Below are 20,841 nucleotides of genomic sequence, written 5' to 3' on the forward strand. Positions count from 1 at the left end.
CAACCGCAGCCTGACGTCGGGCAAGTGACTTGCCTGATCCCATCCTTCTGCCCCAGCTGAGATGGGGTTAACAGCACTGCCCTAGGTTACAGGGAGTTAACGTAATCCCCTAAGTGCTCATACTGGAGTAAAGAGGGCCATGAAAACTACCTATAGAGAGAAGCCATTAAATTCCCTTAACTGTACTCTAAATGACAGGTAGCCTCTCTCTCTCCTCCTAGCTCTTTGAGATTGCTCTCCACTCCTATGAGAACAAAGACAAGGTCAAGTTTGTTGCCTTTCCAGAGAAGCTGGGCTTAGCCCATGAAAACATCTGTTTAGACCCAGAACTGCCAGCCATTGTGAAGTAAGTAATGCCAGAGGTTTATCAAGGAGCTTGGTCTGTGGGGTGGGTAAGGGCGAGTGTCCCTCTTTGCTGCAGGTCACGGGCTCAGAGCCTGCCCAGGTCTGCACCCAACTAGGTCCCATCTGCTGTTGGGCTGTGGAGGTAGAAGGGGGTTTGCAGCTTTAGATCACAACTGGCCCCTTTAACAGAGGAGCAAAGCAGTGAATGGGCTGGGGCCTTGACCTCAGCCCCACTGCTAGACCGGCTAGTGCACAGGGCTGTGTTAGCTCCATGGCTGAATAGGAAGCTAGTCTCTGAGCACTGATGAAGACCAGGACATCTGAGTGAGTGACTAGGGAAGCAAGAGCCTGTAGCAACTGCGAGCAGCTCTGCCTGCCATGGTAACACACACTCTTCCCAGCCTTAGCATCAGTTCTTGTTGAGAAGGGGGAAGCATGGGGCTGTGAGGGAGGAGACCGGTGTCCTGTTCCAGGCTCTGCTGCTTAGCATGGTTCTTTCACCCTGGGTCTGTTTTTTCTTTACAAGTGGAGATAATGCTGCTGCCTCTCCCTTGGTAAATCTATAGGAACTTACCCTGGGCAAGGGCTTATGCTAGTCAATGGGCCTGTTGCTTTTCCTCACCCTCGGCGTAGATCCTGGTCACTCTGCTGGGAAGAGTCCCCTGGGTAAGCAGTGATCATGTTCTTACCTGGGACATACACAGCTGGGCTACAGGTCAGCTAAACTGTATTCAAGAGCTTCCCAGACTTCTCATATTCTATACCCCCTTCCAGATCTACCAGCTGGCTGTGTACACCTCTCCTTGTCACTGTGTTTTAACATGAGCTGTCTGCCTATTGCACTTCAGTCACAGGGCAATTCTGCATCATTGCACAATGTAGAATTTGCACAGCAATTAAGTTGGGCCACCACTAGGGGTTGCTGAACCTGGCAGAGTCCATCTTGCAGATACAAGTATCAGAGGGTTAGCTGTGTTGGTCTGGATCTATAAAAGCAGCAAAGAATCCTGGGGCACCTTATAGACTAACAGATGTTTTGCAGCATGAGCTTTTGTGAAAGCTCTTGCAAATACAGTAACTCCTCACTTAATATTGTCACATTGCTCATCTATTAGGGAACATTTAAAGTTGTGTAATGCTCCAATAACATTTAGCAGCTGCCTGCTTTGTCTACTGCTTGCAAGATTCTCTGGAAGGGTGGCCCCTCCTTGGGGGGATTAGAACCAGTGGGGCTGGCAGCCCCCTTAGAATTCCCTGAAAGCCAAGGTATGTGGCTTGACAGCTGCCCAGAGCGGTTCAGGTGCCATGGAGCTGCTCCTGGGAGTTTCCTGGGAGGAGGGGCACTGACATCAGGATGTCCTGCTCTGTACCCCCTCTCCACAAAGCAGAGGGGACAGGACTGGAGGTGGGGAGAGCCTGCTTCAAGCTGTTGCTTTGTGTCTGATCCCCTTAAAAGGGCAATGCATGTCTATCTCCCATGCATATACCCCCCAGCACTTTGGAAAGTCAACACCTTTAGCTGTGCATGTGCAGTCAGGAGGAGGCAGTGGTGTGTTCGGGCTCATTGTGTTCAGTTTTTGCAGGGAAGTATTTGCAGCTACTGCCCTGCATCTATTGCTTCCTCCCTCTGCCTTGTGGAGTGTGAGGCTACATTAACAGCATATTAACCCTTGAGGGCTCAGCTGAGTGATAGTTCATCATTTACCACCAATGCAGTCCCTGGGAAATATCCCACCCTCTGCCTCAACCAAGCTTCACACACATTCATTGCTGTGTACAGTGTAAACAGTTTTAAACTTGTACATGTATATTGTCTTGTCTGAAAAAATTCCCTAGAACTTAACTCTTCCATTTACATTAATTATGTGAAATAAGCAAATCTAATTTCCCTGTAACAGTGCAGTTATGGTCCTGAAAAATAAAACTTAAGTGAAGTCAGTGTAGAAGTGTGTGTGTGTGAGAGAGAGCTGTAGTTCTCAGCCTGCCCTGAAGGAAGGGGCCATGAAACTCCTGATCAGCCTGGGACCTAGCATCAGGCTGTTTCTCCCTCTGCAGCAGTTGTCTAGTCTGAGGTGGAAGGGGCAGAGAAATAGGAACTGGCTTGTCAGGTTTTTTTTAAATGCTACTCCTGAGGGCATTGGTCTGTTTTGTTAAACATACTTGCTGAGTGGTATGTTGAAAAATTAAAATGGATGATAGTATTATGTTGACACAATGTGCAGAATTCCCCTAGGAGTATGTTATACAGAATGCAACACATGCACAAAACCCCCTCCCTGTTCAAGTTGAGCTCAGATTGGACAGTTAGTGGGTACATGGGCTGTACCATGATTGGAGAGGAGGGCTCTGTACATGTTCATGGGGGTACATGGAGTAAATGAAGTACAGTCTAACATTCAGTTTTAAAGCTTCAGTTGGAAAACCTATTCTGAAAATGCAATAAATAAAATTCACCATTATGACCTCCTCTGTAACCTGCATCTGAAATCTCTGGTCTAGGCTCTAATAACTAGCCCTTGCATCACTTTATCAAGAGCCCTCAGCATGTCACAGGTTAGTATTACAGAAGCACTGACTCCAGTGTGGCCTGCACCACCTTAAACTAGTAAGTGGAGGTTGCTGCTTCTTTTTGAGGGTCAATTCAATAATTAGAGTACTTAGCCCAGCATCTGTAATGATCACTGTCCTTATGGGCCCTGCAGAATAAGTTCTGTATTAGTATGCCACAGGGTCAAAGTATAAAGTGTACAGCCTGGGTCAAGTTTGTCTAGTCTATTCTGTAACTTACCTTCTTTCAGGGGGAAGATGCATTAAACCAGTGGTCCCCAACCTTTTCATCTAGCAGGCACCAGACAAAGGACCATGGCAGTAGTTGAGCATCTGCTGAAATGCCACTGAATTTCAGTAGCATTTCAGCAGTGACACCTCAGTGATGCTGTTTGTTAGCAATAAGCAGCATCATCCAGAGGCATTTCACTAGGTGCTTGAGTGCTGGCCAGGATGCAGGTGCATTTAGATGCCCCCCATGGGCACTGCATTGGGGATCCCTGCATTAAACCCTTAACCATTAGACTGGGATAGTTTAATGTTACACTTGTTTTGTTGCAGAGACTTCCTGAAGAACACCAAGTGATACCAGCTACTGCACTGTACATTAATCACCATGGGCGCACTTACAGCTGAAGCCACATCATGGCAGAGACTCAACAAAACTACATTAGAAAGTTTAATTTGATTTTAATCAGCAAATGGACTAGAATACATGTGTGGCCAGACCCAGCTACTGGCACCATAGCTTAACACCCCCCACCCCCACACAAGCTGTATCCAGGTAGGGTAAATAGTTTGCCTTAAGCTTTTTGTTTTCCTTCCAAAGTGCTCTTACATTTAGTGCAGCTCTTAATTTTGAGCTGGTTTTGAAGGGATAACTAAACCTCTCCATGGTGTTTTTTTTAAACAGACATCACATCTGTGAAACTACCCTTTTGTAGTCAAGTTACTAGTCAGCACCTGATGCCCTCGCAGCACAGAATTGGACTTTTAACACCTTAGTAGGAACAAAGTGCTTAATATCTGGAGTATGACTACTGGGCAATGATTTGAGCAGTGTTCATAGGAAGATGTTACTAAGTTATCGTGGCCATGCCAACAGCTAACTACATCATGAACCATGACATCTTTTAGAAGCAGAAGTGAAGGGCTGGAAAGGATCTTGAGGGTTGTATTAAGGTGGGGAGGTAATACTCCTGCTGAGGAGAACAGGATAATTAAGTCCAGTTCTTTAGGAAATTGGAACCCATGGGAGAACAAAAAGTGATCAAAAGGTTAGAACAGTGCATGCTCAGTCGTGAGAAAAGATGACTGCGTGAGGACTTGGCAGTTAAACTGTCAGGGCTGTTTCAAAAGGAGTGTTCTGTGCCTGTTGCAGTTACAACACTTTGTAATGGGCTTACTGTGCAGCAAGGGAGGTTTAGGTCAGTTTTTCTTAAGACTGAAACTAAATTACCCTTGCTCCTGAGAAAGCCTATTACTACTTGTTCATGTCCACTGACTAGAGAACACCTGACTGCTGGCTGACCAGCCCTTAGGTCTGTGTTCCTCCCCCAATGTCCCTTGTGACAGTTTATGTAACATTTAACTTGAGGACAGGTACAATAAAATAGCCTAGATGAGTCTACACAAGCAATCCTAGGTTCTGACTTTAGGCTTAAGTAAACCACAGTGAGTGCACTGGATATTTCAATTGGCACTTTTATTCCAGCACCGAAAGCAAGCAGTTGTAGTCTAACATTCAGGTTTCTGTGATTCAAGGTGTTAGGAAAGACAATAGATATCCACTAAACAGTTATGGGTATGTATGTAACAATGCTTACAGCACATCCTCACTAGAGACAGCTTGCACAGCAAAGTCTTCTCAGAACTATATCTTCACCTTTTGAGTTGTGCAATTGGGATTCTTGTCATCAGCCACATCCCTTGGTTCATTAGGTGGAGGAATCTTTAGGTCTGAAGGCTCCACATTCCAGATGTCTCGGGCATATTCCTTAATGGTCCTGTCACTGGAGAACTTCCCCGAGGCAGCTATGTTTCTAATAACCATTTTGGTCCACTCTTTGGCATTCTGTGGATAGACCAGATCGCAGCACTTGAAAGCAGATACAAGGCCTAGCACAGTATCGGTTCTACCAAGTGCCTGAAAGGACAGGCAAACTCCAATGTAGGACTATGGTTGGACAGCAGCCCTGAAGGGAACAGCAGCATTGCTATAGGCAAAGTGTCTAAAGCTTGAGTAAGGGCCATTTTAGAAAAGCTTGTAGGCCAGCAGTTTGGAGAGGTGTAGCTGGCACAGCACACAAGCCTGTTCTAGTGAAGACATGGCTGAAGGTCACTTTCATAGTTAAGTATTTGGACACATGACAGCTTTGCACACTGCTCAGGATCAGCTGCTCTGCTTTAGTGCAGACTGAACAAGGGCAGCTTTTTGAAGAGCCATTTCTGAATTGGCTCAAATACTTTTTTGCTAATGGAGATCCTAGTGAGCAGTTTGCAGAGCAGCCCCCCACCCCAAAAGCAGGCTATAGCCTCCAGTAGAGGGCAAGTTTCTTGCTCTCCCAGCCACACAACTAATGGAGAAGGAAGAGGGGGTGACAGGTCACTATCATCAGTTCAGCTCTAAAGAATCTCTGGTCTCTCAGAACTGTGACTCAATCTGCCACTGTATTCAAGTAACTGGTAAGTCACTACAGGTAGCTGCAGTAGACTTTTCCCACCCCCACCCCAGTAGATCCAGGGGGTTACAGTAGCGGATTTACCAGAATAACCCAGTAGGCTCTGGCACAAGTTAAGAGCAGCTTTCAAGATGCTCTAACTTGCAGTAGGGAATAAGTCCCCAAAGGCTACTTTGCAGTAAGGATCCAATCACAGTCCAGCCCACCCTGGAACATTCCCTGCCCCATTCTTACCATATACAGCTGGCTGACTTTGTCTTGGCATTTGACATACGCCTCATAATCTGCAAATACTTTAAACCTATTGGAGCAAAGAAAAAAGGGCAAGTCACTCACCCTGCTCCTACCAGGATTTTAAATACCTGGGTGACGCTGATTAATATTAAATAGAAAACTAAAATGCTCATGGGGCTGCCCTGCTCAGAGCTGAGAATTGACACAAGGAAATACTTCACAAAACACATATTCCTGACCGACTTATTTACCTAGGACTAACCCCCATCCTAGCCTGTATCGAGTTGTCAGTGGAAAGAGGGATAGTACAGACTATCCAAGCCAATGGTACACTAAAGACATTCAAGGAAGATAAGATGTCATGGGAATTAACATTTATTATGTATTCCCATAGTGCCTACAATTTCAAAGTAGCTGCCCGCATAATAGGTACAGCATCCTCTGCCACAGACGGCTTTTAGTCCAAGCACTGCAAGAGAAACACCCACTGCCTGGCCTGGCATCCTGGTTACTGTTCATATTCTAGGAGAAATACAGGCTGTACCATTCAAAAGGGCTATTAAGAAACCTCACAGCAGAGGAATATCTGCATACACTTGTGGCAAAGGCGGATACATTTGGGAACCTATTTTATGTTCCCAATAGGAATATAAAAAACTGCTAAAATCAATTCCAACAAGTTCTAAAACGTTAGAATTGTAGAGAGCCTTTCACCCCCAAAGGATCCGAAACTGCTTTTCCATCAATATAGCACTCTGAAACACAGTCACCTCTGGGGGACAGCGTGACAGTGAGGCAGATAAGTGGCAGCCAGTACATTGCAAATCTGGGGTCCAAAGAGTTTTGGCTAAAGATACTGCAGCAAACAGATAAGTGCCATGGACTGCATGGAGGAGACTGGATCTCAACTCCTCAAGCCACATCTGAAAAATCTCAGACACTACTACTCATAACACAAGAACTAGGGGGGGGGGTCACCAAATGAAATTAATAGGCAGCAGGTTTAAAAACAAATAAAAGGAAGTATTTCTTCACACAACAGTCAACCTGTGGAACTTCTTGCCAGAGGATGGTTGTGAAGGCTGGGACTATAACAGGGTTAAAAAAAAAAAACCTAGATAAATTCATGGAGGATAGGTTCAGCAATGGCTATTAGCCAGGATGGGCAGGAATGGTGTCCCTAGCCTGTTTGCCAGAAGCTGGGAATGAGCAACAGGGGATGGATTGCTTGATGATTCCCTGTTCTGTTCATTCCCTCTGGGACACCTGGCACTGGCCACTGTTGGAAGACAGGATACTGGGCTAGATGGACCTTTGTTCTGACCCACTAGGGCCATTCTTATGTACATATCCTTGGAAGGATGAAGACCTAAATGGACCCTGCTGGAGTCTCTACTTGGTACCAGGGAAGACAGGTATTTTCAATTGAATGCTGATACCACTAAGCCATCTCCTGCCCCAGAGTTAGTATTTCAGAGGTGCTTCTACCTGTCATGGTGGAACAGCATGTTGGTCACTTCATTGAAAAGGTCAGGTTGCTGTGGAGAGAAAAAGCCACTCTTGATCTGATCAATGGCCTGCTTCAATTCAGGAAGCTTGTCATAGTATTCCTGAGCATTGTACCTGAAGTGCAGAGAGGAAAGATGTTTAACAAGCCATTTTAAATGTTTATTAGTTCTAACAATTTAACACTGATGAATCCTAAAGCTAATTTTACCTACTGCCGCAGTTAATTCACTAGTCCAGTGCTCTGGCACCCTCTACTGCTGTAGTCCTTTTGATCCAACAGCCCTTTAACAGAAGCTCTGTCCACCTGCATGGTATTCAGAAGTTGCACCACTTCCTAATGGCTTTGTTCCTTGCCAAGGTAAACTCATGCCTATGCTGCCTCTAATGCTATACAAGAAACTCACCCTTTCTTGTCCAGCTCTTCAACATCCTGGATCCTCATGCCAAAGATGAACAAGTTCTCTTCTCCAGCCTCTTCTGCCATTTCAACGTTTGCTCCATCCATGGTCCCAATGGTCAGGGCTCCGTTCAGCATGAATTTCATGTTTCCTGTACCTGACGCTTCAGTGCCTGCTGTGGAAATCTGTTCAGACAGGTCGGTTGCTGGAATCACTGCCAATAAAATGCATTAAGAGGTTCATAATTACTGGCTTCGTTCCTAATTCCATTTGAGTCAATTTAAAGTCTAAACATGAATCCATCCTTGGCATCACTGCCCAGTTTAAGAGCAGCATCCATTAGCATCCTCTGATTGGTGTTGTGTTGGTTCCTTGTTCCAGGGATTTACACAGATCAAAAAGTTTGCTGCAAACTAGGACCTGACTTTAAAAAGACATTGGCAGGACATACCAGCTTGTCGCAGCTTCCTAATCAATACGGACACTTTTTAAAATCTACCCTTCAGAATACATGTTTTCAAACTTAGGCTCCTGATCCTACAACTGGTTCTGTGTAGATGGAACACTGAATCCATACAGAGGTCTGCATAGATCCTCTTGCAGGATCAGGGCTTTAGAATTCTGTAGCTTCATCCCTAAGTCATCACACTGCTTGGAGAACTCTAGATCAGAGACCGTTCTCCTCTGCAGTTCTTAGGCAGCGTTCGTGTGTAGGAGACTTTTTCTTGCTGTTTGAATTTCTGGTTTATTTTACCACCACAATGTGCGCAGAAATGTAATTTTTAAGGTAACCCAACTCCAGAAGATTCAACTTTTTCTCAAGAGCTTCTGCAATGTTGAGACAGCTATGAGAGACAAACTACAGTTGTAAGCTCCATGGAAGGACCTTTCGTTTTGTGTACACACACACACACCCACCATTAAAGTAGTAGCTTGTCAATCCAGGTAATAAAGTGGAAGAACAGACCCACACTCTTGTTCACTCTGAAAGGGAAACTGCTGTTAACCCTATCAGCCATGCTTTAGCTTGTGAGTCTACATATAAGCAGCACAATGTACAAGCTCTAGGTAGGGAAGAAAAATCTTAACTCTGCGCCCAATTAGATAGGCAGCTCTAAAACTACATGGCAGCTTTACTATAATGGCAGTTACGTCATCCTTCAAACCATACTGCATGTGCAGCCTCTACCACGGCTCTGTACAGCACGTTACCTTTTTCAGCCAGGGACACTCGGTAGTTCTCCAGAAAGATGACTTTCAACTTGTTTCCAACCATAGGGTCATTGTTCACCACATGACCCACAGCTGTAATGAGTCTGATGATCATTTTAGCCATGTGGTATCCTGGAGCAGCCTAGAAAAGACCCACAGGCTGAAGACTAGTAAGGCTGTTGATAACTGTACACAGATGCTTTGACTGCCATTTTGCTCACACGGCTAGTTTGTTGGAACACCTTATTTTTGTTACCCTGTCTTTTTCCCCTCCACACCCCAGCCCGCTTGTTTCTTGTGTCCTCCTGTTATCTTGTCATTTCGACTGTCAACTCTCTTGGGCAGGGACCGTCCATTATTCTGTGTATGTGCTTTGCTCTGACTTGGCTGGAACCTTTCAGCCGCTACCACAAGTGGTAGATTTTTCCAAGAGCGAAAATCCCATTGAAAGTCAGTGGGACTTTTATGCTCCTAAATCCCTTAAGTGCTTTTGAAAGTCTCCCCCGTAAAGTGTCAAACCACCACCACCCTTAAACAAAGGCCAGTGAGATTAACTTACTTTGCCTCCAATAATAACTGTCCTAGGCACAAATGACTTCATAGGATCTCTCTTTATGCCTAAAAGAAAAAGGAAATGCGAAATTACCTAACATTTTCAGTCCAGGTGTTGCTGTCTTTCAGTACCTATCAGTGCATGCCTGGCTCAGATTGTCTTTCTGAAGGAGACAGACACCAGGTGAGTGACTTACGGTTGTACATGGTGATAATGTGCAGGCAGTTCATGAGCTGACGCTTGTACTCGTGAATTCTCTTCACATGCACATCAAACATGGAGGAAGGGTTAATCTTCACTTTGTATTCCTTCTCCAAGTACTGGGCAAACTTAACTTTATTCTCCTGCGGAGCGGTTAAAAAAGGTATTATTGCATGCAGCTGAGTTCACACCATCCCATGGCTCGTCCAGAGATTCCCTAATCCCTTACCTGTTTCACTTTGGAAACCTCCCGAATGAAGATATCGTCATTAACAAACTTATGCAGCTTTATCAGCTGACTTAGATCTTTCACATAGTCCTCTCCTATTTTCTGTAATAAGTAATAATAATTAATAATAATAAAATAAAGTCATTCAATACATTCATCTCTACAGTTACTGAACTGCCTTTTTACACACGTGCTGCAAATTTTGCTCAGTCCACGCAGACGTACAGAACACATGGTCTTCTAACTTCTGGAGGAATCAATATTTTCTACAGGCAGCACTTCTGTTCAAGAAATTTTAACTCAACAGGCTGAAAACTAAAATGACAAACAAGGTTTGAAAAAGGTTGGCCAATTATAAATTGAAGGAGCTAGAGGTCCAAGGTCATCCCCCACCTCCTTTCCTCAAATCCCTCTCCCGCGGAGAGTTTCAAAACACATTTGCCAACTTGGCTTCACTAGCAATGGGGTCAAGAGTTTGAGTGGCTTGGGGTTTTGGACTCTCCTAACTAGGGTTTATTCCAACAGGTCCCTCCTCCTAAGAGGTCCCTCCAAAACTGGGAGTTGAAAGGCAGAGCCTCAGACATTTCTGCATGCTGGGCTTGTCAATGTGTAGCAGTATTTTGAAAGGCACAGCCATTGTTTTATTCACTTTGGGGAAAGTGTACCAAGGCACAAGTCCTGTGCATGTCCTTGTACCACCTACAAAGAGAAACGGAGTAAGAAACCCAACGTGGTTTTCAATTCTCCAAAGCTCCTAAATAAGAAAAAATAAATCTTAAGGATTTTTTTTTAAAACAAACACCACTTTCACTGGTCACTCTGGCTGCACCATTAGTGAGCAAACACCCTGCAAACACTCAGACTCTATTGTACTGGGGGTGGGGGGGGAGAGGGGGCAGGAATACTCTGAAAGAGAAACACAGGAAGCCTCTGATAGCTTCTCATGAGATAGGGGACCAATATTTCAAGCAGGCATTTGATGGCATAAAGCAATCTGGGCAGTCTTCCCAGCCAGGAGCCATGCACGCTGAGAGATATTCCAGGCCGGGAGCAAACAGTCTGAATAAAGCAGTTTCCAATACAAATTCTCTCCCCCAAATGCCAGCCCTGAATCAGGGTATGGAGATTAACAACGTGGGCCACTCAGTGACTCTTTCTGCAAAAAGACCCTCCGCCTCTGCTTCACTGTCTGAGGCTGGACCAGGTGACTAGCATATGAAACTGGAGGGGAGCTGCTCCTTTTTCCTGTATTTTCAGCCATAGGCACTGACTTCCTGGGTGCTGTGGGGCTGGAGCACCCACGGGGAAAAGTTAGCAGGTGCTCCACCCCCCACCGGCAGCCAAGCTCCCCCTGCCCCCACTCCCTCCTCACCTTCTCCTCCCCCTCCCAGTGCTTCCTGCCCACCGCCTAACAGCTGTTTGACAGCGCTTAGGACTTTTGGGGGAGCCGGGGGAGGAGTGGGGACACAGAATGCTTGGGGGAAAAAGTGGTAAAGAGGCAGGGACTGGGGGTGGAATTGGGGCAGGGCGAGGGTGGTGGTGGTGGGGGTTTGAGCATCCTCAGGGCAGAGGGGAAGTTGGCATCCATGTTTCCAGCTGTTGGATCTAGTGCTGTCCCCATGGGGAAATCAACCCCCCCCCCCCCCGAGACATGTGCATCTGAGCAGTCATCACCGCTGCAGAGGCATCCAGCTGCCGCATTCAGTGAGGATGCAGAGAGCATTCCCCAAGCGGGGGCTCACTTGCAGAAAGAGCTGGTTACCATTTTAACACATTGCCGTGTGCCCAAGCCCTCTTCCCCACGTGCACTGTAGTTACCTCTGCTATGAGCTCTGCTAGTCCTGGGTTGCAAAGCAAGAGCCAGCGCCTGGGGGTGATCCCATTGGTCTTATTCTGAAACTTCTCTGGTTCCAGCTCGGCAAAGTCCTTGAATCTAGGACAACGAGAAGGTAATGGCCTTATTCTGAGAGGCTATTCTGCTATGCTCAGTGTGAAGCCATTATCTGAGAGGGTATCAGTGCATCCAGGCAGCGTTGTCTAGCGTTTAGAGCACAAGATTAGGTGGCGGAAGATGCAAATTCTACCCCCAGCTCTGACAACGGGCGACTCACCTCAGGGCCCTCAGCTAGTCACTTACTGTCAATCTCCCTTTCTGCACCATTAGACGTGGGAGTTGCAATGGTGAGGAATTAAGGGGGAAAAGGCTAATTTTACAGCCCATTTCTATTACATTAACAGGCATTCACAAATAACTAACCATTGCTAATCCTGGCTTGCTCTTGGCATCATTCACAATTGCTTTGCACTCCTGCTCTGCACTGTGCTGATTTGATCCTGACTCAGACAAACCCGATTTTCCATTTTATAAGAATTTAACAGTTGTGCTCCAATCTTAGTGTAGCGAACCTGAGTGTAACCATTTCAGACGTCTTACTGAGCAGGGTCAGGAACTGCTGTACTTTGCAATTCATCCATGAGCCACATTTGTTTTTCTAACTTACACCTGAGTCTTCACGATATCAGAGTGGATCTTTGCTACGCCATTAACAGCATGCGAGCCAATGATGCAGAGATGGGCCATGTTGATTCTCTTGACTCCTCCTTCTTCGACCAGGGACATTCTTCTCAGACGGTCAATATCATTAGGAAACAGGGCTCTGACTTTCTGTGAGGTTGGAGATGGGATAAAGACAGTCATAAATTCAGTATCTATAATTGGGCATTCAGCTCAGCTGCTCTCTTAGCCAGCAGAGGGAAAGCACACCCTCTGCCATAATAGCATCTGGGTTCTGATCAGTGCAAGGACTGCTATATGGTAAAACCCAATCCTATGAAGGACGCTGGGGCCATCTGAAACCTTTGTAAAATTCAGGTTGATAAAGAACAGCTTCAATTTTGATATGGGGATAGATCTAAATTTTGGAAAACAGATTTGGGGTTCAGCTGCATTCTGTTCGAGTGCCGTCCAGATGACAAATTCAAAAATGTGCTGTAATGATTTTTAAGAAAAAAAATCCATAGCAACTAGATCACGGATACCTTAGAGCATCAACAAGCTTAGTCACTCTACAACTCAATCAATCCCCAAATAATTAGAACAAAAAAAAAAAAAAAAAAAAGCAGCCATCCCTGACTACAAATAAGAACAGCCACCTGCATGGGCCAGTATAAAACAGGATTAAGTATACTTGACCTGATGAAGAGTTCTGTGGAAGCTCGAAAGCTTGTCATTCACTAGGAGAAGCTGATCCAATAAAAGCTATTACCTTGCCCACCTGGTCTCTCTAAGTTTAGCTACAGCCAGCCAGCGGCTGTGAATCATGTGTCACTGAGGGTGGGCCAGGCCTAAGAGGCATTCAAGAAATGGACAATGGGACCAACAGCAGCAGAAGTCCCAGAATAGAACAATAATGAGTTCTAGGGGGCCGAGCCACTCTGGAGCACGCACTGCACTGCACATCCCAGGTGAAGCAGTTTAACGGGCCTTGTTTAGGAATGGCTGCACTTTATCATCCTCTACCTGAGTTATAACACCACCACCACCACGTTCCAGGCAGCCAGGATGGCAGCACAAGTGAATTCTGCCTGTAGTGGGGCAGCCAGAGAGGCTGTGCAGAGCCCCAGCCAATCAAGTGGAGGCTTGAAAGCAGCCCATCAGGGCCAGGCCGGGCCCTATAAGAAGGCTGCAGGGCAGCGAGGAGCACAGCCTCTCCCCAGGGCCGGCGCTACCATTTTTGCCGCCCCAAGGAACAGCAACAAAAAAAGCCACCAGCTGCTCGGACTGCTGTCCAGACTGGCTAAGCAAAAACGCTCTGACTGTGCCGCCCCAAGAATGGCCAGAATGCCGCCCCTCAGCACGTGCTGCCCCAGGCACGTGCTTCCTCCGCTGGTGCCTGGAGCCGGCCCCATCTCTCCCTGGAGGACAAAGCGAGAACTGGCTCTTAGAGAAGCACCGAAGCCAGAGCAGGGCTGGGCAGGGTCAGCTCCAGGCTGACAACACAAAGCAGCAGAGAAAGTGCTGGGACGATGGGGAAGCGGCCCAGGGAAGCAGGCAGTAGAGGAGCGTTAGAGGGGGGCAGTAAGTGGCAGCTGCTAGATGGTCCCTGGGTCAGAGCCCAGAGTAGCAGGCAGGCCTGGGTCCCCCTCTTTCTCCCCCCACTTGCCAGTGACGAGTGGCTAAGCCAGACTGCAGTTTGCCCTTGGAGGAAGGGGCTAGATTGAGGACTGCACTGAGCCACTGAGGTGAGTGGTAGAACCAAAAAATGCTGGTCCCCCGGAAGGGGGGGGAGCAGGGGGAGAGCAGCGGAGCGGGCACAGTGGGAGGGCGGTGTCCAGAAGTGGACACTGCAGTCTGGGAGTGACGTGGGTCCGACTGCGAGGACAGTGGAGACCAAGAAAGTAACAGAGGGCGAGAGAACAGTAGTGAAGGCGCGCCGCTGAAAGAGCTAATTCCCAAACCAACCAGCAGGAGGCGCCGTGGTGGTGAGTCTGCCCTGTTACACTGCCATTCTAGCTGGTTTGTTCCTCTCTCCTCCCCATCATTTGAAGCCTTGTGAAGGGTTTGTATAATTGACATCTGCACGTCCTTGTCTCTGCCCTCTCTGGTAAATCGAATATATTATCCGGTCAACCCTGCTCCCACAAATAAATATTCCATGTGTCGGGGCAAAGCACCTTTACCGACTGGCAAAGTGGTTTGATTCACCAGTTTTTCCTTTAGGAACCAATTTAGTGTTTGTGATTCCTCTCCCCCTTGAGCTTTCTTATAGGGCCACTGATACAGCATGATGCAAAAACAAACATTCCACGGGGGCTTGGGGGGACGCAGGACTAGAGAGACAGATTTTGTTAATGTGCATCCTGGCTTGGATTCAAATTCACATTAAAGGCCCCTTTGGGCTGCCAGAGTGCAAAGAGGCCCTAATGTCCATGAGACTGAAGCCCTCCCTTGTTTATTTTACACTCCATCTTGTCTAGAGTGACCTTCATATTTCAGGAGGAAAACAACTTGATGTTCCTCAGAGGGACTCCTCATTAAAAATTGACAGCTCAAACAAGAGCCAGACTGGGATAAAGAGCAAGCACAGAAAAGGCTGGCCTGTGGTATAGCCCAATCGTTATGTCAAGGACCCCCTTTTCCCTACCCTCTGTTGAAAAAAATAAAGCACAGATCCCCACAGCCCCACACCCAGATTCCATGTCCATTACAACCGCCATGCCCTGGCACAGCCCAGCAAGACACCGGATGCTTCCTTTCCCCTCCCACAGCGGGATGCGTTTGGCACTCAGAGCCAGTGTCAGTTTCATTTCAAGTTACTTACATCCAGATGCCTCTGGTTTATTTCGTAAATTATTTGCAGATGTCTCGGCAGCAGCTTCTCCACAAGATCGACCGGCCAGCGCTCGAGCGCTTCGGGGAGCACCGTGTGGTTTGTGTAGGCAAAGGTCCGCTTGGTGATATCCCAGGCCTGGCGTTAATAGGGGGGGGGGGGGTTAATGGTTAAAAGAGTAAAGCCAAGGACCCCTCAAACCTGTACAACACCCACATGCTACCCACTCTGTGACAAAACTTTACTCAGGCCCAGTCCTGGGATACATATTGTTCCCTCTCACTTGGTGGAGGGAGGGGTGTATGTGCTTGGGGGCTGGCTCTGCTTCAGACTCCCTGAAGCAGAGCAGGAAAATAACTTAATCTCTGCAACCTGGCCTACACTAGAACGTTAAATCAGTTTAACTCCATCGCTCAGGGGCGTGAAAAATCCACACCTCTGAGTGGTCTCACCCCGTAGACAGACCCCTCTCAGGGAGGTGGATTAAATACAGCGACAGGAGAACCCCTCCCATTGGCATGGATAGTACCTACTCTGAAGCGCGACAGTGGTGCAGCTGCAGCAGTAGCATTTCAAGTGTAGACAAGCCCTGTATCTACATTCACCATCTGTAAAAGGGGGATGATGCCCCCTCCTGTGTCTCCTCTATGTAAATGGTCAGCTCTTACTAGGTAAATGCACACCTAGCACAACAGGGCTGTGTTCTCGTTTGGGGCCTCTTGGATGACTAATACCAATAAACAACTTGTCAATCTATGCTGGTCACTCCAATTCTCTCTCATGATTTATGATGAAACAGGCCTTTCTGACAAGCAAGAACATTGTTCAACAAAGGGAAATTCAGTTCCTTGCAATACACCTATACACTTCCAGCAGGAAAACTCATTTTGCAGCTCCTTTCAGATAAGAAGAAACAGGCTTTTTAAAACAAACTCCCATGAATTCTGATATGGAATCATGAACTTTAATAAAATTCCAACTTAAACCTCTCATATAAGAAAGTTCCGGATTGTACTGGTCAAACAGAACATTACAGTCTGCGGCTGCTAGTTATTGGTTCCACAAATCCTATTTTAGTTACTGCTCTCAAGATGCAGATTATTGATGAAGTTGTTCTAGGCAGCAGCTGTTCCATATCCTGCATGAGAAAGTTAGTGTGTTCCAATAGCTACTTTTAACTACTTATTTTTATCTAAGAAGTTTTAGCAGGTTTACAAATCCTTGCCACATAAATATCAGACAGACAATCATTACAACAGTGAGCCTTTGTTTAGAGAAGCGTACAGTACTATAGTCATCAGCTGTCTCTATTTAACAGGCTGTTACCATATTATAGAATGAGCATCTTTGCATCGATGGCTTTGTGCTGCACAGGAAAGGATTCAGTTTCCAAATGGTTGGTAGTCAGTTAGCTTACAAGTGTAACAAGAGAAGTATTCTGAAGAGTATGTATAAAGAATACATACATATCAGAGGACATCTGACTGGCATGTGTGCCACACCCACGGAGCAAGCACAGCGTGAGAATTTGTGAATGCACTTGTGTGTATGCAACCCAACTTCTGTATATATTTTTTTATAAAAAATTATATTATATATATATATATATATATATATATATATATATATATATATATATATATATATATATATATATATATATATATACACACACACACATATACACACACATATACACATACACATATATATATCTGCTGTTGACACATGCAAAAGTGTTAGCAGACTCTTGAAAATGTAGGGCTCCACATGGAGCAGATTTACCTCTTCAGAAATAATAAAAAAATTACTACTGAACAGATCCATTCTTTTATAGCAGAAACCTTACAAAAGGTTTTAACTTAAAGATAAACTTGACATACGCAGTTACAAAATTGGCCTCCGTAAGTCCCTAAAGCTGTACTGACAAGGCCTGCTACCCATCACTTTCTTCAACTCTGTGGTCTTGATCACAGTTTAGCTAGATTATAGGCAATGGTGTAGCCAGGTGGAACACACACAAAAAAAGCAGCGCTTTTACTCACCTGGCAGCGCTTTTACTGACGGGGCAGTGCTCCGGATCTTCAGCAGCGGGTCCTTCACTCGCTCCGCAGGTCTTCGGCAGCGGGTCCTTCAGTGCCGCTGAACACACACGGAGCAAGTGAAGGACCCGCCGAAGCGCTGCCGAAGACCCGGAGCGCCGCCGGGTGAGTAAAAATTAAAAAGGCGCCAAGAAACTGAAAAGCCGCCACTTGTGCTCAGTGGGAGAGCAGCCACTGCTCTGCTCCCCCCCAGCTACGCTACTGATTATAGGGGTAAACCCAAGAAGCTTGTCAATTTATCATACCATATGCCATGAGAAAGTTAAGGGATTATCTAGACAGTTGCTCTTTAGCAAGGCTACGCTTGCAATGTTTGGTATTCTCTATCACAGGAAACAGAAAAAGCACAGAGATGATTTTCCAAACCTTAGTCCATGGCAGTTTTTCAATGTCCACAAAAACTCTCATTAGTTCGGGAATGGCCAGTGCAGGATGAGTGTCATTCAGCTGTATCGCTACCTATAAAAATTAATACAAAATTCAAGCAACCAAACGTGTAATCCTTCATTTTGCCTCTTAGGGTACGTCTTCACTACCCGCCATATCGGCGGGTAGCAATCGATTTCTCGGAGTTCGATATATATCGAACTCTGAACGCGCTCCCGTCGACTCCGGAACTCCACCACCGCGAACGGCGGTGGCGGAGTCGACGGGGGAGCCACGGACGTCGATCCCGCGCCGTGAGGACGGGTAAGTAATTCCAACTAAGGTACTTCGACTTCAGCTACGCTATTCACGTAGCTGAAGTTGCGTACCTTAGATCGAACCCCCCCTCCCCCAGTGTAGATCAGGCCTTAGCTAGCTGCTTGGAGACACGTCAAATGTGCTACCTTTCCACGAATTTGTTCCCTCCATTGAAGCTGGGTGGTTTGAAAGCGAGTTCTTAGTCTAGGAAATACCATATCAGATCCTGAGAGACCATTTGGTCCTCACCATCAAAACATTTATGAGGAAGTGGAAAGCACGCTTTGAAACTCAATCATTACAGACCTCACTCGACCATTATCCCATGACGTTTACCTGATCTGGAAAAGAATCAAATATAGTTCGAACGCTTTCTGTGCTTCCAAATTTGGATGCTTTGAAACGTCGGATGATATCCTGGAGGGTGGCAGCTACAACAAAGTACTCCTGTTTCAGTCGCAACTCTTTGCCTTCGAAAAACTACAAGCAAGAACAGACAGGGAGTGCTACATAATCTGAACCTGTAAGGGACAGATGCAATACAAACAGGGCTTAATTCTCAGTTGGTTGAGCTTAATTGATCTGGGTTGTTCTAACCTCACAGTGCTGTCTTGCTGAATACCATTTGTACTATGCAACCCAGTCAAATTGACTGGTTTTAAAAGGACTTCTTCCTAGGTAATTTGCTCAAAAATGTAATTTTTGTTTTATTTTGGGTTGGTTTTAAGATGACATTACTTTTTGGTTTTGGTATTTCCCCCGCAGCGTTTGCCACGTCAACATTGTGGCATTGTGCCAATGCAGGAGAATGAAAAACTGAACCTGACCAGAAAGAAAGAAGCTGTCCAGTTTGTTTTCCCTTGCCTGCCTTCAGTGAGTGAAATCGCCAAAGGGAAAAGGCAGAAAAGGACGAGAAGAAAATTCATTTGTACGGGATTCTTTTCAGTATTATAATCCCTGTGATTGGTTTTAACCTTTAACTACTGACTCCTTGTGCTGAACTGAGGTGGGAAGTAACTCTTCACACTCCTAGGCGTACATGAGCAGGGCACCAGCATGCCTTGCTTGGACGACATGTCAAATCCCATCCCTACTAGAGCCAGTTCTCTGCTTTGTTGAGGCAGTGAAAAGGAGTTCTGGCAATGAAACACATAGGAAGCCAAACATATCTTAGGCCAACATTTTCAAAATCGGGTGCCTAACATTAGGCTTCAAAACAAAAGCGACCCGATGCACACCACTAGTAAAGGAACAATGAATTTATCCTCATGCCATTTTTTGACCTTGCGTGAGTTCAGCTGGAGCATCAGCCTGACTGTTTTTGGATTTAAGAAGTATTCCTTAAACCAGATTTGTTGATTTCTCTCTTTAAAAGGGCCTTGTCAGATCAAATTAGTCACAAAATTCAGGGTTTATGAAAGACAGCCTTTTACAACATGCATAACTTCATTTCTCTCTCTCTCTCTAAAATTTCGGGTGGTATTGTCGAGTGCCCACGTGATTTAGGAGTACAAGTCACAGCTTTCAGTAGAACTTGTGCTCCTAGATTTCTTAGATACTTTTAACCCCCCTGCCCCTCCTTTGCACTGAATATTTTAAAATACTCCTCTGCAGTGTTTGGAACCCCAACATCACATATCAGGCTAACATAGGGAAACCACGAAGTGATGCTGATTGAGACTGCTCCATGTTCACTGCTCACAGTGCACGGAGGCACTGTTTACACACACACTGTTCTTTTGTTGGGATGTTTCTGATATGGCCACTGCTCCAGTAGTCAGGCACTGAGAGCAGGAGGAATCTGTTGCCCTGTCTGGGCATGAGGAGGTTTTGCTTCAGCTAATTAGTCAAACTGGAACGAGCAACAGCCTCTAGCAGTGAAACCTTTAGCAGTTTTTGGATGACTTACGTTATCGTTCGGGTAGAGGACACGTGATATGTTCTCAGCCAAATTCCTGTCCAAGACGGCTTGAATGTAATCTCCAACGTTAACTGCAAGGGAAGGCTTGATCAGTGCAAGCGCACGTTGCACAAGAGGCTTGATGGGTTGCACACGGGACAGTTAACAGTCAGAGGGGGAAACTGGACAATAAACCAACACAAGCTTGACTGTCAAAACAGGTGAGTCAGGCGCAGGCCCAGTTACTGGGCTATTCAAACTGGATCCTTCCTCTGACTACCTCCCGCCAGTAACTTCCATTTATAGATGGTTAAATAGCAAGTTCCAGTCCTTGTCCCAGCAGCATTCCATCATCCAGGTCATGTCACTGCTCTCCCTGGCAGCACCCCTCCTCCTCCCGCCTCGCTCCAGAGCATGCCATCGGCCTCAGAGGTGGGGAGATTCAGGACAGAAGCGAATACTTCACAGAAGAGCTACTCACAGTCTCGGAGGTTGAAGTCATTAGGAGCCCGGGCAGACCACAGCCGCATGGTGTTGACGGTGTTATTCATGTATCCAGGCACAGGAGTATCGTAGGGCAAGGCAAGGACCACCTATTACACAGGGGTTACAGTATGACCTGTGGTGAGCCAGGTTCGGATGTCTTTTATAGAGGAGAGGCTGGAATTAAAGCGTGACTGCCTGCGACATTCCTACTATTCCCAGGAACACAGCACACCCTTCGACGCGTCAGTCAAGGCTACACATGGGGCCTGACCAAAACCAGCGGACGTCAATAAAAGGATTCCCATTGACTTCAAAGAGCAATGGATCAGGCCCACGGAAAGCGTACGTTGAAACGACATGGAAGTCAAAGCCCAATGGCATCAGTGTCTCACCACTGACTTCAACGGGCTGTGGATCGGGCCCTTAATAG

General features: G+C 46.2%; 2 protein-coding genes across 4 annotated transcripts in view; one reads left to right on the forward strand and one right to left on the reverse strand.

Moving 5' to 3' along the window:
* ABHD12B (abhydrolase domain containing 12B) overlaps nucleotides 1-5,930 on the forward strand; it is a 32,372-nt gene extending 26,442 nt beyond the window's left edge. For 2 of the 3 annotated variants that reach the window (XM_039534144.1, XM_039534146.1), the window contains 2 exons: nucleotides 222-346; nucleotides 3,454-5,930. In XM_039534144.1, the coding sequence (XP_039390078.1) occupies nucleotides 222-346; nucleotides 3,454-3,478 (150 nt within the window). In that variant the 3' untranslated portion in view covers nucleotides 3,479-5,930. Of the gene's footprint in view, nucleotides 1-221; nucleotides 347-3,143; nucleotides 3,238-3,453 lie in introns of those variants that run through there. The other variant, XM_039534145.1, reaches the window with a different exon arrangement.
* The window catches only part of PYGL (glycogen phosphorylase L), a 35,428-nt gene continuing 19,165 nt past the window's right edge, over nucleotides 4,579-20,841 (reverse strand). Inside the window, exons 7-21 of the mRNA XM_039534143.1 lie at nucleotides 20,407-20,518; nucleotides 19,935-20,017; nucleotides 18,362-18,505; nucleotides 17,708-17,800; nucleotides 15,231-15,377; nucleotides 12,411-12,574; nucleotides 11,728-11,842; nucleotides 9,910-10,011; nucleotides 9,676-9,823; nucleotides 9,486-9,544; nucleotides 8,927-9,068; nucleotides 7,721-7,928; nucleotides 7,296-7,430; nucleotides 5,808-5,874; nucleotides 4,579-4,966 (exon numbers count right to left, since the gene is read on the reverse strand). Coding sequence (XP_039390077.1) covers nucleotides 4,766-4,966; nucleotides 5,808-5,874; nucleotides 7,296-7,430; nucleotides 7,721-7,928; nucleotides 8,927-9,068; nucleotides 9,486-9,544; nucleotides 9,676-9,823; nucleotides 9,910-10,011; nucleotides 11,728-11,842; nucleotides 12,411-12,574; nucleotides 15,231-15,377; nucleotides 17,708-17,800; nucleotides 18,362-18,505; nucleotides 19,935-20,017; nucleotides 20,407-20,518 — 1,920 coding nt within the window. The 3' untranslated portion in view covers nucleotides 4,579-4,765. The remainder of the gene's footprint in view (nucleotides 4,967-5,807; nucleotides 5,875-7,295; nucleotides 7,431-7,720; nucleotides 7,929-8,926; nucleotides 9,069-9,485; nucleotides 9,545-9,675; nucleotides 9,824-9,909; nucleotides 10,012-11,727; nucleotides 11,843-12,410; nucleotides 12,575-15,230; nucleotides 15,378-17,707; nucleotides 17,801-18,361; nucleotides 18,506-19,934; nucleotides 20,018-20,406; nucleotides 20,519-20,841) is intronic.

Source organism: Mauremys reevesii, linkage group 4 (assembly GCF_016161935.1).
Source record: "Mauremys reevesii isolate NIE-2019 linkage group 4, ASM1616193v1, whole genome shotgun sequence".
In the NCBI taxonomy this organism is placed as follows: Eukaryota; Metazoa; Chordata; order Testudines; family Geoemydidae; genus Mauremys; species Mauremys reevesii.